At 41.1% G+C, this 13322-nt stretch overlaps 1 protein-coding gene across 3 annotated transcripts in view; it reads left to right on the top strand.

The window, feature by feature from the left end:
• The window catches only part of LOC125240727, a 90411-nt gene extending 79240 nt beyond the window's left edge, over window positions 1-11171 (top strand). For 2 of the 3 annotated variants that reach the window (XM_048148763.1, XM_048148764.1), the window contains exons 6-12: window positions 3846-4031; window positions 6184-6342; window positions 6861-7079; window positions 7371-7484; window positions 8017-8227; window positions 8414-8567; window positions 9044-11171. In XM_048148763.1, coding sequence (XP_048004720.1) covers window positions 3846-4031; window positions 6184-6342; window positions 6861-7079; window positions 7371-7484; window positions 8017-8227; window positions 8414-8567; window positions 9044-9671 — 1671 coding nt within the window. In that variant the 3' untranslated portion in view covers window positions 9672-11171. The remainder of the gene's footprint in view (window positions 1-3845; window positions 4032-6183; window positions 6343-6860; window positions 7080-7370; window positions 7485-8016; window positions 8228-8413; window positions 8568-9043) is intronic. The other variant, XM_048148762.1, reaches the window with a different exon arrangement.
• The last annotated feature ends 2151 nt before the right edge of the window (window positions 11172-13322 follow it).

Below are 13322 nucleotides of genomic sequence, written 5' to 3'. Positions count from 1 at the left end.
GGTTTTTACTAGCTCAACGAGACTATACTCTTCTCCTATTCTAGAAAAAAATAGTTAGCCTAAATACCTAAACCTATTAAGCCTAAGACTAATATTTTACTAGATTCTCGAAAATTCTTCAGTAGCCTCGTGTAAGCAGTTTTTTTTTATATTCACTTAGTACATCGTTGTGTACATTATTTAGTGAACATTCTTAATTTAATTTATTTAATTTTACTTGTGTATTTAAAGAATTTGGTTCCTGTTAATTTTATTTTGTTTCTGATTTATGTTCCTTTGTGTTAGTGCAAATAAATTTATTGCTTTTATTTTCTTATTTTTTATTCCTCTTATTTTTTACCTTTGCATTATACTATAATGTTATCGAAGAAATTGACGACTGAAGCGTTTTCACATTATCCGATCCGTTAGGAAGCATAAAGACCAAAGTGGATCGAGTATTATAGAGAGTTACTGTCGAAGTAAAATGTGTACAATCACAGTGCATGCATAGACTGCCATCTTTTGACACAGACATAAAACTTTTGGATGCTTTTGGACCTCAGTTTTGACAATTTGGCCCATATTGTTAGATAATTGTTAGCTTGATATGTGTTAAAATGTCAAATATTAATATTAGCGTCATCTAGCCGAGCGTTCCCCAAAGGTGTAACGCCGTCTAGGCCACCGTACCTTTTTCTCTAGGGCTTTGAGGTACGTTTTTTTCTTAGACTTTATCCGTCTATACGGAGTTATATATGTCTTTGGTTAGGAAGCATAAAGACAAATCATCGGTACTTTGAAAAAACCTCGTAAGTATCTATTTCTTCTACTCAAAGTCTTAAAACGCAGTCACAGCATACATAGTTACTACATTAATTGTCTTTCATTGACACAAGAAGATACGAGATTTTTTTCAAAATAAGTAGTGACGAAATGTCAAAAATGGCGCCTTTAATATACAGTCGATCGAGTCAAGAATATCGGTTCTACATCCGGATCGTATAATGTGAAAACGCACTGAAGGGGCGCTAATAAGCCTTCAGTAAAAAATGCATATAGTACTCGTACTAAAATTGCGACCCACGAGGCCTGGCCTGCTAGCCGAATGGCATTTCTGCGACGCCAGATTCCGACAGAAATGCAGTCTAGCTCTGTCGCGCCAATACGCAAGAAGACAGATAGCTACAATGGAAATGAAATCTGGCTCTTTCGCGCCCTACTTACAGCAAACCAATAGGCTTTTTCGCGCCACTATAGAACGCGATAGGCAGGGCTAGCTGCTACATATATTATGCTTACGAAGCGTCATCAATTGAGGCCTTGGCTATGTACCCTGATCAGTTTTGCGCTATCTAAGCAAACATAAAATTTATCTTCATATTTCCGCAGTGCAAATGTAAATCAAATTAAAAAATATACTCAAAAAATAAAAAGGCAACAGAGCCGTCATTATGTCATTTTTACAATCAAAATAACTGACAAAATACAAAAATCTTTGTATATATTGAAAACTAATACTAAGTTAGTATTAGTTTTCAATATTAGTATTTAGTTAGTATTACTAACTAAATCTGATAACTGCAACAACGGGGCAATATGTTGATCTAGGTTCGCGATAGATCCTTCTTAATGTGGAAGTGGCGCCATCTGGTAAAGTTTTGCGTTATATCCCCTGTTTGTCCTTGTGCAGTTTAGATACTACTACTGCCATCTAGTGTTGCACAGAAACACGAATTTTGACAACTTACAACTAGTGACATCTAGCGACGAGTAGCAGAACTAAAATACTTGAGTGGCAGAGACTAGTAAATGTCTGCGACTGACAACTTCAATATGGTGTTCTTAGGGTGCATTTTTTAATATTGTCGTCATTAATCAGGAATAATTAACATTTGCACAATAATGCATTCCGAAGGCTAAATAATATGGTTAATAGGGAAAACAAATGAGATAAAGTCAAAACAGTATTGTGCGATTCTCAAGTCAAAGGTACCACATTGTCGCTAAAACATATTGAACGTTCTAACAGGTGTATCTTATAAACATAGCTGGGCACCGTTAATCAAATAGTTAACTTCGATAATCGTTAATCCGTTACTTAAAAAGTTAACTTCGTTAATCGTTAAAGCGATACATTTCGGTAGATTTAACGGAAGTTAAAGTTAATCGATAATCCGTTAACACGTCATAAAAATAGGACTTCACTGTAGGTATTTGTATTTACTAAGTATCCACCAAAAACCATTAAAACCTGTGACGCCAATCGGTAAAAAACCGAAATGTAATAATTACGGTCTCTTCGGGCTTTTACCGCCGTTGGTTGGCTAAATCCTAGGTTTTACTTTGGACTGGTAATTATTGGGTCATTCATGCGGTCGCGATCGTGGTGCATCGGTTCTTCAGATTGAGATTTGAGACAACAACTCGATGCTGTGGGCCACGATAACTTGGTGACTCTAACTCGATGCGTCGGTTGCGCGATTTATCTGTCATGCCTGATGATTGCACTCTATTCCCAGGTTAGTGATCGATCTAGAACGTCTAATAAGATTTAGAAGATCTCGAATAAGTGATCCAAAGTCGCCAATTGGTCTTAAGACTGTTTATAACCGACGGATCTGCTTTTACCGATAAATCCTAGGTTTTGCCGTACTACGGGCTTTTACAGTAGCAGTCAGGACGTGGTATTCGCGGCGCAGCGAGCCGCTTGTGGTGCTGGATTAACGATTAACTGACTCGATGAAATTTAACGGAAGTTAACGAATCCGTTAACATTTTTTAAAGTTAACTTAAAAGTTAATCCGTTAATCGAAATGTTAACTTCGTTAATTAACGATTAACGGATTAACGAGTTAATGCCCAGCTATGCTTATAAATATGAGCAACTGAAATGTTGCCTTTACGGTAAGCGTCACAAATATTGTTATTAATATTAACTTTGATATTTCATGACTCCACGGCCGATCCGGCCACGGCGACTGCTTTCAATCCGTTACCGTCTCTGGTGTGCTCGCAAATGGCTGACGTAGCCGATCTTGTTGCTAAATGTTTGCGGACAGTGTAGACACCAATGGTGTCACACCATTGATTTATTATATTGTTTTAACTGCCGCAGGTGTAGCGTTGAAAAAACCGGAAAAAATCAAATGATTTTTCCCGAAGTTTATGAATTTTTCGTTTTTTTCGGTATTTTTCGGGTTTTTTAAGAAAAAAACAAATACATTATTAAAATTAGTGTTCTATTAATCACTCTCACTCTCATCATGTACTGACGGTCAACTGACCTTGGCAGTAAAAAAGGCGGTTAATTTGAAAAATATAGGGCTCACCGGCGAATTGTCTTCATAAACCGCGTGCCTTCTTAAACCTTGAAGTTGGCGGAATCATCGACGACACTTAAAAAAATATTGAAAATGTAAGGGCGACGGATTAATTCCCATAGAAAATTCGAATTTCGCGCGATTTTTAGTGCCAAGATTTGGTTGACCGTCTGTATTTCAGTCATTTCTGCTTCCATGTCGTCGGTGTAGCCCGTTTGTAGGTGCAAATTCGCCCGAATAAAGATTAATTTATAAAATTGTTCGGGCAATAACCGATTTCTATGTCTGGTATGTGTCCGTCCAAACAATGACAAATTTCTTTCATATTTCATGTTTTTTTTTGAAAAATAAGAGCCGAAACATTCGCGGTTTTTTTCCATAAATTTCTGAAAAAAACCAAAGGAAATGGAAAAAAACGGGAATTTTCCGGCTTTTTTCATCGCTACGCAGGTGGTAGTGCTTTTATTTCGTAGGCTAGGTGCTAAAGTAAGACTAATTTTACTATATCTTTTTAAACACAAGGGCAGCCTATAATGACAACAGGCTCTCTACCCACAGGCCCCTACAGCTGACAGCAGAAAACGCGCCCTCCTAGCAGTCGTTGCCCGCGAACAGCATTATGCAACATGTCTCCAATTCGGCTTGGTTCGCTTCGTGTCACCTCTGGCTGAGAGAGCGGACCTCATCGCGCCGAACGACCATCAGCTATTATTTCAGAACTTAGAAGAGGTAATGATCAAAAGTATACAATTATAAGTCTAAGTAGTCTGCGAACAGCATTATGCAACATGTCTGCAATTCGGCTTGGTTCGCTTCGTGTCACCTCTGGCTGAGAGAGCGGACCTCATCGCGCCGAACGACCATCAGCTATTATTTCAGAACTTAGAACAGGTAATGATCAAAAGTATACAATTATAATTCTAAGTAGTCTGTGAATATCATTATTCAACATGTCTCCAATTCATCTTGGTTAATTCGTTTCGTGTCACCTCTAATCGCGCCGAACGACCATCAGCTGTTATTTCAGAACTTAGAAGAGGTAAGTTAGTCACAGCACAGAGTTCCTTTCATTCTTTTCTACTTATAATATGTCTCCAATTCGGCTATCAGAAGAAATCAGTCAACTGTTATCAAAATATTCAAGTGCTAATTTTATTCTCAAAAGAGTTTTATAGGCAAAGGTATATAATATAATATCATTTTCCCCTCACTAGCTCGGAAACACGTGTTTTGTCCTTTAATACCAGCGGGTAAAAACGCATTTTATCCACTAGTGGGTAAAGTAATTTGACCTTGAATAAAGTCAAATTAACTGCTTTAAAATTGATAAAAGTAGGTGAATCTAGTAATAAAGATGATTTACCACCTGTGGAACTACTGGAAGGAGTGATAAACGCATTTTTTGCGTTGTAGTTTCCTCGCTATAGTGAGGGGAAAAGTTTTGTGTTACACTCGGGTGCGAATGTATTTTACTTCTCGTGTGTTAAAATACTCGCAAGTTCAGGATTCTATTCTCGAACCACTCGCTTCGCTCGTGGTTCAACTATAGAATCCATTCACTTGCTCGTTTTTCAATTTCACACTCGGCGTTAAAATACAACTTTGCCCCCTTGTATAACAAATAACTATTAAACCCTCCATAGAAGGAAGTGCTTTTTAACCGACTTCAAAAAAGGAGGAGGTTCTCAATTGAACGTTTGTCGACTGAACGTTTTTTTTTTTTTTTGTATGTTACTCGATATCTCCGAGAATCGTGGACCGATTTTCAAAATGTTTTTTTTGATCGAACGGGTATAACCCCGAGATGGTCCCATTGGCACCAAGTCGGGGTCTGATGATGGGATCTTGGAGAAATCGAGGGAACTCTTCAAATGTTATAGGCACATGTAATGTTTTTAGTGTATTTTTCAAAGGTACACCAGTATTTACGTCTGATGGTAATAATTTTATGTGGCTGAGCTGATGATGGAAGGTCAACTCCTCAACGGTTAGGAGTTAAAGGATAATTCTTTCACTACTGTACATATATTCGGACTGATACATATAATATCACTAGGAACCACTAAAAATCAACAAATAAATTAACTTTTTAACAAAAAATAAAACCGCCTTAAAAAAAAAGCGTGTTACAAAACACGGAGAAACTAAAAAGCCAAAAATAATAAACCTTCGAATTCAGATTTCTTATCGGATTGCAATAATCTAAACATCCAAATTATAAACAAATCAATTATTTTTGGAGTCGGGGCCAGCCTGCGTATGGTTGGGTGGTGCAAACAGGAAATAGCAAGGCGACGAACAGGTCTAGTACCGACTACAAAAATAATTGATTCGTTTATAATTTGGATGTTTAGATTATTGCAATCCGATAAGAAATCTGAATTCGAAGGTTTATTATTTTTGGCTTTTTAGTTTCTCCGTGTTTTGTAACACGCTTTTTTTTAGTAGTCTTGCATGTGAACAGAATCATAGCTTGTCCTGTCAATCTAGAATCAATTCTTCAGACCCTTAAAAGCCTTAAGCCAAAGCATTATAAACGAAAACTTGAGACAAGAGTAAGATCTAAAGTATGCCAACAACAGTTATTAATAGAGACGGTGCACTTGGCCATAAGGACGACCCAGTAGTGAATCTTCCGCGATCGGTGTTTGGGTCGCACGCGCCGCGCCGCGTGACCTTGGCAGCGCCACACGGCGCGGCGCGTACTGGCGCGACCGCGATCGTCCATTTCCACATGTACTCTCTGCACCTCGCTCGCGCAGAGCGCTACTCAAGGACAAACCGCGCGGCGCAAAATTTGTTAGAAGAATTATTACTGTGACTTGGCGCTCCAGTCGAAAATCCTCCAAAACAATTTCAAAATTAACTTCCCCACTTCCAGATCCTAAGGCTATCCGAAGATATCTTAGACCAAGTGGTGCAAGATGATGGGGAGATCCAAACGTCGACGGTGGTAGCCGTTTATCTGCAGAAGGCGTCAGTGTTCCTAAGCTTGTATAAGAAGTACTGCCTTGGGTTGAAGAGGGCAGACTGTGTTCTAGTAAGTACCTATTTTAAGTACAACTGTTTCAATACTGTCAAAGATCACAGCGACCAAGATGCTCTAAAAAATCAGAACATTCTTCTAGAGTTCACATGTTTACTTATCAAGGCATTGTTACATACCTTTGGCAGTGAATGCTTTGATATAGCGAATAATTTAACTTCAGAATATGGCATTATCGCTACAAATTATTAGACTTCATGTGTCGGAGATTTTGGAGCGATGTGGATTTTTTTCTCGGTGCAGATGAAAACAATCCTATTGTACTTACCTACTCATAACACATATTATCATTATATTGCAAGATGGCTGATTTTTAGCGATTTACTGCTTAAGAAGAAACTAGGGATTTTAAACGATGATAATCGATCCAAATATTACAAGATAATCGATCACAGTTTAACAATTTTCAGTGCATACGAAGAAACTGGAGATTTTATCCGATGATACCGTAACCATAGCAACAAAAACATGATTTACCCAATATCATTTTCATAATGTGTTTTTTCAACCAGGTTAAAAAATCGAAAGACCCCAGCGGCGCATTCTCTCGCTTCTGCACCAGCCCGCCGATCCCTCGCCGGAGGCCCGACATCACTTCCCTGGTCCACAAGCCTTTGGAACAGTTCCGGGAACTGCTCAGGCTCATGAGAGCTGCTGCAGCGTCAGCAGGGGCTGGGCCGTACGATCAGCTCGAGAAGAAGCAGTTGCAAGTCATTGTTGAACAATTGCTGGTTAGTTTCTTGTGGTGTGTCTATAAATATTATACTCTTGGCACAGCCATTTCGATGCTCCGCTAGAGACCCGACATGAATTCTCTGGACCACAAGACATTGAGACTTGTGAGAGTGAATGCAGTGCTGGCGAGATGTTAATCACATTACAGACGAACGCAAAGAACAGTGTCAAAGACGTCAAGGGCTTAAATGTGTTGTTCCATTTCCATTTAAATTAGTAGGTCCATTTACTACTCTTCACTTTTCATACCCCACATTCCCATAAACATTACATTTCTATTTCCACAGAGCGCATACCAAGATGTGACAGCGGGTTCTGGTCTCATGGGTTTGGCTGGCGATGGGAAACCGCTTCTCTCTGTCGCAGACCTTGAGAGCAGACTTGTCTTCACTAGGTGTAAGGTAAGATCTTTATCTTAAAGAGAAGAGAGTCCAGAGAAGTTAAAGGGTTGGTATCTTTATACCAACCCTTTAACTTCTCTGGACTCTCTAAGATGTTTTAAAACATCAAAAGATTTTTAAAACATCAAAAGATGAAGAAGAAACATCAAAAGAGAAAGAAAGAGTTTTAAAACATCAAAAGATGTGGTGTAAGACACATTTAGTATTTACCAAATAAGGCAAACAAGGGTTTACGATTTCCTACGATCTGTTTGGTATTCGATTCAGTTCCACCAAAAGGCCATAGATGACGCTGCTGTCTAAAATAATGGTGGGAAGAGTTATGGTATTGGTAGTAGTTTCTGAACCAAATCTGACAGCTTGAAATAATAGGCGGAATGTACCTATTCAGTGTAATCAGATCAGTTTTGGCCAATAAAATCTGTGATATGAATGAATATGGTATGGGTCTGTGATATTTCATTGAAAGTTCTCATCGACTATGAAGGCCTTGACATGGTCCTGGTACCTATTCTTATTCTCTTGCTTCCAGCCCTTCATACTAAGCACAACCGGCCGGCAATGGATCTTCGGAGGCGAGCTGTCCAGGGTAGAAGGTCGTGCCGTCCGACCCTACTGGGCCCTGCTGTTCAGCGATCTTCTACTCTTCGCCACTGTCTCCAGAGATCGGGTGCTCTTCGTCACTGAGGAACCGGTGCTGCTGGCTACGGTGTCTGATGCTCAGTTCAATCTTAGGAAAAAAGGTAACCGGTTATATCTGGTTGAGACTATCTATCACTTTTCTATAAGGGTCTCCCCAAACCTATCGACATCAAGAGCCACCCTTGATAGTTTATCACGATCACGTTCAATGGAAATAATTTTCATTCAATAATTAATTCCATCCATGCCAACTCTTCTTCCATGTCTAGCCTGTCTTTTTCTTCCAGCGACAGAATTCAGGCTGATCCTCGGAAGAACAGGGGGTGAAAGCCCATTAGTCTCCTGCGCACCCCGAACTCCTGGCCGAACTAGAACAGTGGTGCTACGGGCTCCTTCGATAGACCTCAAGGCTGTGTGGCAGAGTCTTCTTCAGCGACAGATGTGAGTACTTTCGTACCAGATAGACCTAAAGAGTTTAGGTGAACAGAATGGAGTATCAAAAAATGCACTTAATTTGTAACCTAGACACTGACAGAGAATTTCGTTATAGTTTTAATTCATTGGGGTCCGCTTTAACAAGTAATCCCAATATTTGGCGTAGACACTAGTTTTACAAAGGCGACTGCCATTTGATTTTTCAACCCGAAGGGTAACTAGACCTTATTGGGATTTGTCCGGTTTCCTCACGTTTTCCTTCACCGAAAATCGACTGGCGAATATGCCAACATTTCGCTCATAAATTCCGAAAAACTCATTGGCATGAGCCGAGGTTCTAACCAGCGACCTCCGGATTGAAAATCGCGAAAAACGCTCTTGCCGCTAGGCCACCAGTGCTTAGTTTTAATTCATGTTAGCATCGAATTATATTTTAAAATCTGTTTGCGTCTTTTAAATTGATATTTAATTTTCTATTGCAGATACCGAGCGAACACGATGTCCGGCACTCCCCTCGGCTCACCACTCGACTCGCCGGACCCCCAGCTCACGTTCTCCCTGGCCACGCTGGACTCGCAGCAGCGCCAGGTATCCGCCTCCAGCTTCCAGCGCGTCTCCAGCCTCGCCCTCCTGCCCGCCAGCAGCTATCGCTCACACCTCAACATGCTCACCGAGGAACGCCCAGAAAAAGAAGTCAGGGTCAGCTTCGATGTCCGGACCAACTCCATGTCACCCGTCCCCCAACCGGTCAGAGGACCGCTTAGCTCAGTGTGGCGAACGGCACCCACCCCAGAAACCCCCTCGGCCAATCTCTCCCCGGCCGACTCACAAACTTTCTCATCCCATTTCGTCTCCACTTCGTCCATGGAGAAGAATGGCGAAGCCACTTCTCCTAGCGCTCAATTGACACCGGATGCCGGTGAGAATTATTCCGACTTGTCGCCCTGTAGATGGGAGTCTTTCGAAGCCGATCTGGCCATGGCGGATTTGGACGTAGACCCGTCTTATAAGCACGCTGTCGAGGAGCGTATATTCCTGCCCGACGACCCGCTTTTCTCCTGTATGATGCTGCCGGAGCGGCCTACCCCCCCGGCGTACCTGGAGCTCTGATCCCCCGACTCCGATACGGAGGCGGAGGCCTTGGACAGCCGCTTGCCCCGGAAGTGTGATAGCGACTGGGGGTAGCTTTGTTTCGGCATCGTCCCCGGTAGATGGTGTTGGATGGTGTAGAAGGCTTTCGTCGTGTAGACCCGAGCGTTTGTTGGATTGTTATAAAATTTGCTTATAGTTGAGAATAAGGTTGTGGTACATTTTTGAGAGACATATTTTCGATTAGCAGTATTGAAGTGATTTAGTATTTTCATCAATACTATAAGTCTGACCTATTTTAGTTCGGTGTCCGATCTCTATCTTCTAGGGTGTGACAATCTGGTAGTAAAATTTTACAGAACTGAGAAACCCTTGTACAATGCTTAAGAGATGTTGAAAGGTGTCTAGATATGCCAATATATTTTACCGGGTAGCCTAAGTGTCAAAGATGTAACAATAGGGTACCAACAGTAGCAAATATTTATATACGAACTCATTCCTAGGGGTTTTCAGGAGTTTAGTTTGGCTTCGTAAGTCTTCCGTCCTTTTCTTATGACGTATTTCGACGTTGTTAGACTCGACTGTCCCTCGATTTTGTGACTAATGGGATGTTTTAATGAATGTTTACGTAATAGCCCCAAATTTATCGTGTTGTTAATATTAGAAAGATATATTGTGCAGAAATTATAGGTCTTTGTAATGTGTAACTTATCTGTACATAGCCTTACAATCATTGTACAGGTCATGTGGATATTGTGCGATTTGCGTCGCGACACTAACTTCACTAACCTTATGTTTTGTTGCATTTTTGTTTAGAAAGCTTTTTGTTTTGACTGTTTTATTTGGATTACTACACGTTTTAACTCGTAGTTGAAGCAATCGTTGCTTTCTGATGTCTTATGACTAATGAATAGAGATAATCGAGCTTCGAATTTTGACTTATACCTTTTGGACTAACTAATGTAATACATTTCTGATTTCGAACGGTTGCTTCGAACCACGTCGTAACGCACTTGTTTCTCTTAAACGAGATTTTTTTGTTATTTGTAATAAAACTGACAGTAGGTAACGATTAAATTTGAAACTACGAGTGAAATGAAATCCAAATAAAACTGTAGAAGTTAATATAGAGCACTATTGCCTTTATACGTAGAATTAATGTGTTTACAACGAAAAATGGTAGTCGATTGTACAAATATAGTTATAGTTTTTTTGTTAGTAGCTAATTGTATTATAATAAAGTATTTTGAGTTCCTCAATACCCGATATATCGCTGGCATCGCAAAAGCAAAATGTTCACATAACCTCTTTTACCCCGGTCCCGTTACGACTAAGCTAAAAATTTTTACAAAACGAATCCTAGCTAGAAATCTTTCGGTGTTTTCGGCTGTGTGTAAATTTTTAATAATTATAAAAGAAAAATGCAAATAATTTTGAGAAAAAAGTTTTTGACTGGGTCCCCTGTAGAGTGCCGATGTATATTTGTGTTTAGACCGGATGTCAAATAAAGACGTTTGTCAATGGTGAGGGATAATTTTATTTATATGACACCCATTTTGCGAAGCTAACGAACTATTTGTACCGACTTACCATTTTTCTGTGTAGCACTGGCGGATCTGAATGCGGTCGAAATGTGTGATCTGGGGGGTTACCATGACGTACTAAAGCCGTTCAGTTTAGGTTGAGAGAGAGGGACGGAGCTATGTAACTGCTATAGCTGTGTCCCTTTCTCTCAACCTAAACTGAACTTCTTTAGTACGTCATGGTAACCCCCCTGTAGGGAGTGTAGGTAGGGTGCCGTGCCATTGTCATGTTTAAGCAAACGTATAAGCGTAGCGTTGGAAGGCCGTTGCTTCGTTTTAAAGACTGCGCAAAGAGGGACATGATTGCCTTTCATATTGACTACCGACTCTGGGAGGAGGTTGCAGAACAACGAACGGAGTGGCGCAAATGCGTTGTGGAGGGTCGCAAAATTTGCGATGAGTCATGGTTTACTGCACTCGCTGATAAGAGACAGAAGCGACACCAAGGTGTTTCAGCGCCGATTTCCGCAAACTTCTCTTGTCAGTCCTGCGGTAGACTTTGTCGGTCTCGCATCGGTCTAATAAGTCATCAGAAAATGTGCTCCTCGAATATTACACCATAAATCGTCTGCAACAGACGTTAAGGCCAATGATGATGATGATGAATGCCATATCAAAGAGGATCGAGTATTATAGAGAGTTACTGTCAAAGTGACCCGTGACAGTGGTTGGTCGGTGCCACCTAGTTGGTAACGGTTCTAGGCACTGCGTCGGTCCCCAGTGTTGACGCACCCTTAACAAGTGACGTAGTTAGTGTTGTGTGCAATCCTGTTTTTGACAAAAGTAACATAGTGGGTAACTCCGAACTAGAGATGTGTCAACCCGGTTTGCCAACCCGGTTCAAACCGAGTTAGGCTCAACTCGGCCCGACTCGGTTTGACAGTTCACCAAACCGGTTCCAACGAGCAGACGGAACGCAGCCGAACGAACGTACCGATCGGTCCCACTCCCACATGACTCAACTCGAAAATGTTGATAACGAAACCGGCAAGCGGCAATATCGGTATCGGAACTGCAAGCTAGCGAGTCCAAGCAGGATAGCTGTACTTTCGCGCGGAAGTGGCTCCACGGCCAGTATAACAGATGGTGCTCTTTTTCCTAATAATAAATGGGGAAATATAACAGTTTACAACTGTAATTAAATGCTCCCGCTATTCTGCCGTTGCCGCCCTTGCCGATATTCTGTGAATTCTGTCTCCGTTACGAATATTTTGATGAAATGAAATGAAATATATTTATTTGCATTAATTTAGTTTTAAATAAATAAAAAAACACGTTTATATCATGTGTTTCGGGCATAACTTGACTCGACTCAACCCGACCGACTTGATTCGTGTTCAATTTTGACGAATCGCTTCACACGGGCCAAACCTAACCGCTACATTAATACGCTAAGGACCGTCGTAGCAACTCGGTTTGGTCAAACCGGGTTGAAACCGGTTTACGTAGAAAATCAAACCGTTCAGCCCGGTTTGCGATATTTTCGGTTTGGCACATCTCTACTCCGAACCCGCCACGGTGACGTCGCCCGCGCCGCCGACCCCCCCTCCGCCCGTCAGCAGCCGCGCGCGCAGAGCTAGCGCCCGCATTATGCATGCGCCGCGCTCTCAACGTGTAGAGGCGGGGTCGTTACTCTTGAAAAGGCTCCTCGGAAATGAAGCGTTATATAAACTTAATACGTGAGTAACTCACTTAAAATATATTTAAATATGTCTGAGCCTCACGGGACTTTTATAGTTAAAATTGGTCTTAAAACATGGCTTACATCTGTATAATTATGTACCCTGACAACCAGCATCTAGTTGCTAAGAAATTATGAATTCTAGAGAAATTCCTGTAGTCAAACACTTCGACCGCACGTATATCTCATTAATAGCACATAGGGCGTCCGCTAGCTAACGGTTGAACTGAGCGAGAGATCGGGTTAGTAAAAATCTTATGAGCGCTGCTAGTGACAGCAGATTTTACTTGCAACACATCAATGGTACACGCCCACACTTACTGGCACCCTTGCTTGAGAAAAAGATCCAGTCACCGGTCATGAATGGTCGCCCAGCAAGTAAGTAATGTAAGTATGGGTGGAAAATGA

Source organism: Leguminivora glycinivorella, chromosome Z (genome assembly GCF_023078275.1).
Source record: "Leguminivora glycinivorella isolate SPB_JAAS2020 chromosome Z, LegGlyc_1.1, whole genome shotgun sequence".
Taxonomy (NCBI): domain Eukaryota; kingdom Metazoa; phylum Arthropoda; class Insecta; order Lepidoptera; family Tortricidae; genus Leguminivora; species Leguminivora glycinivorella.
The sequence above is the reverse complement of the archived record's forward strand: the minus strand, read 5'-3'. Positions and strand labels throughout refer to the sequence as shown.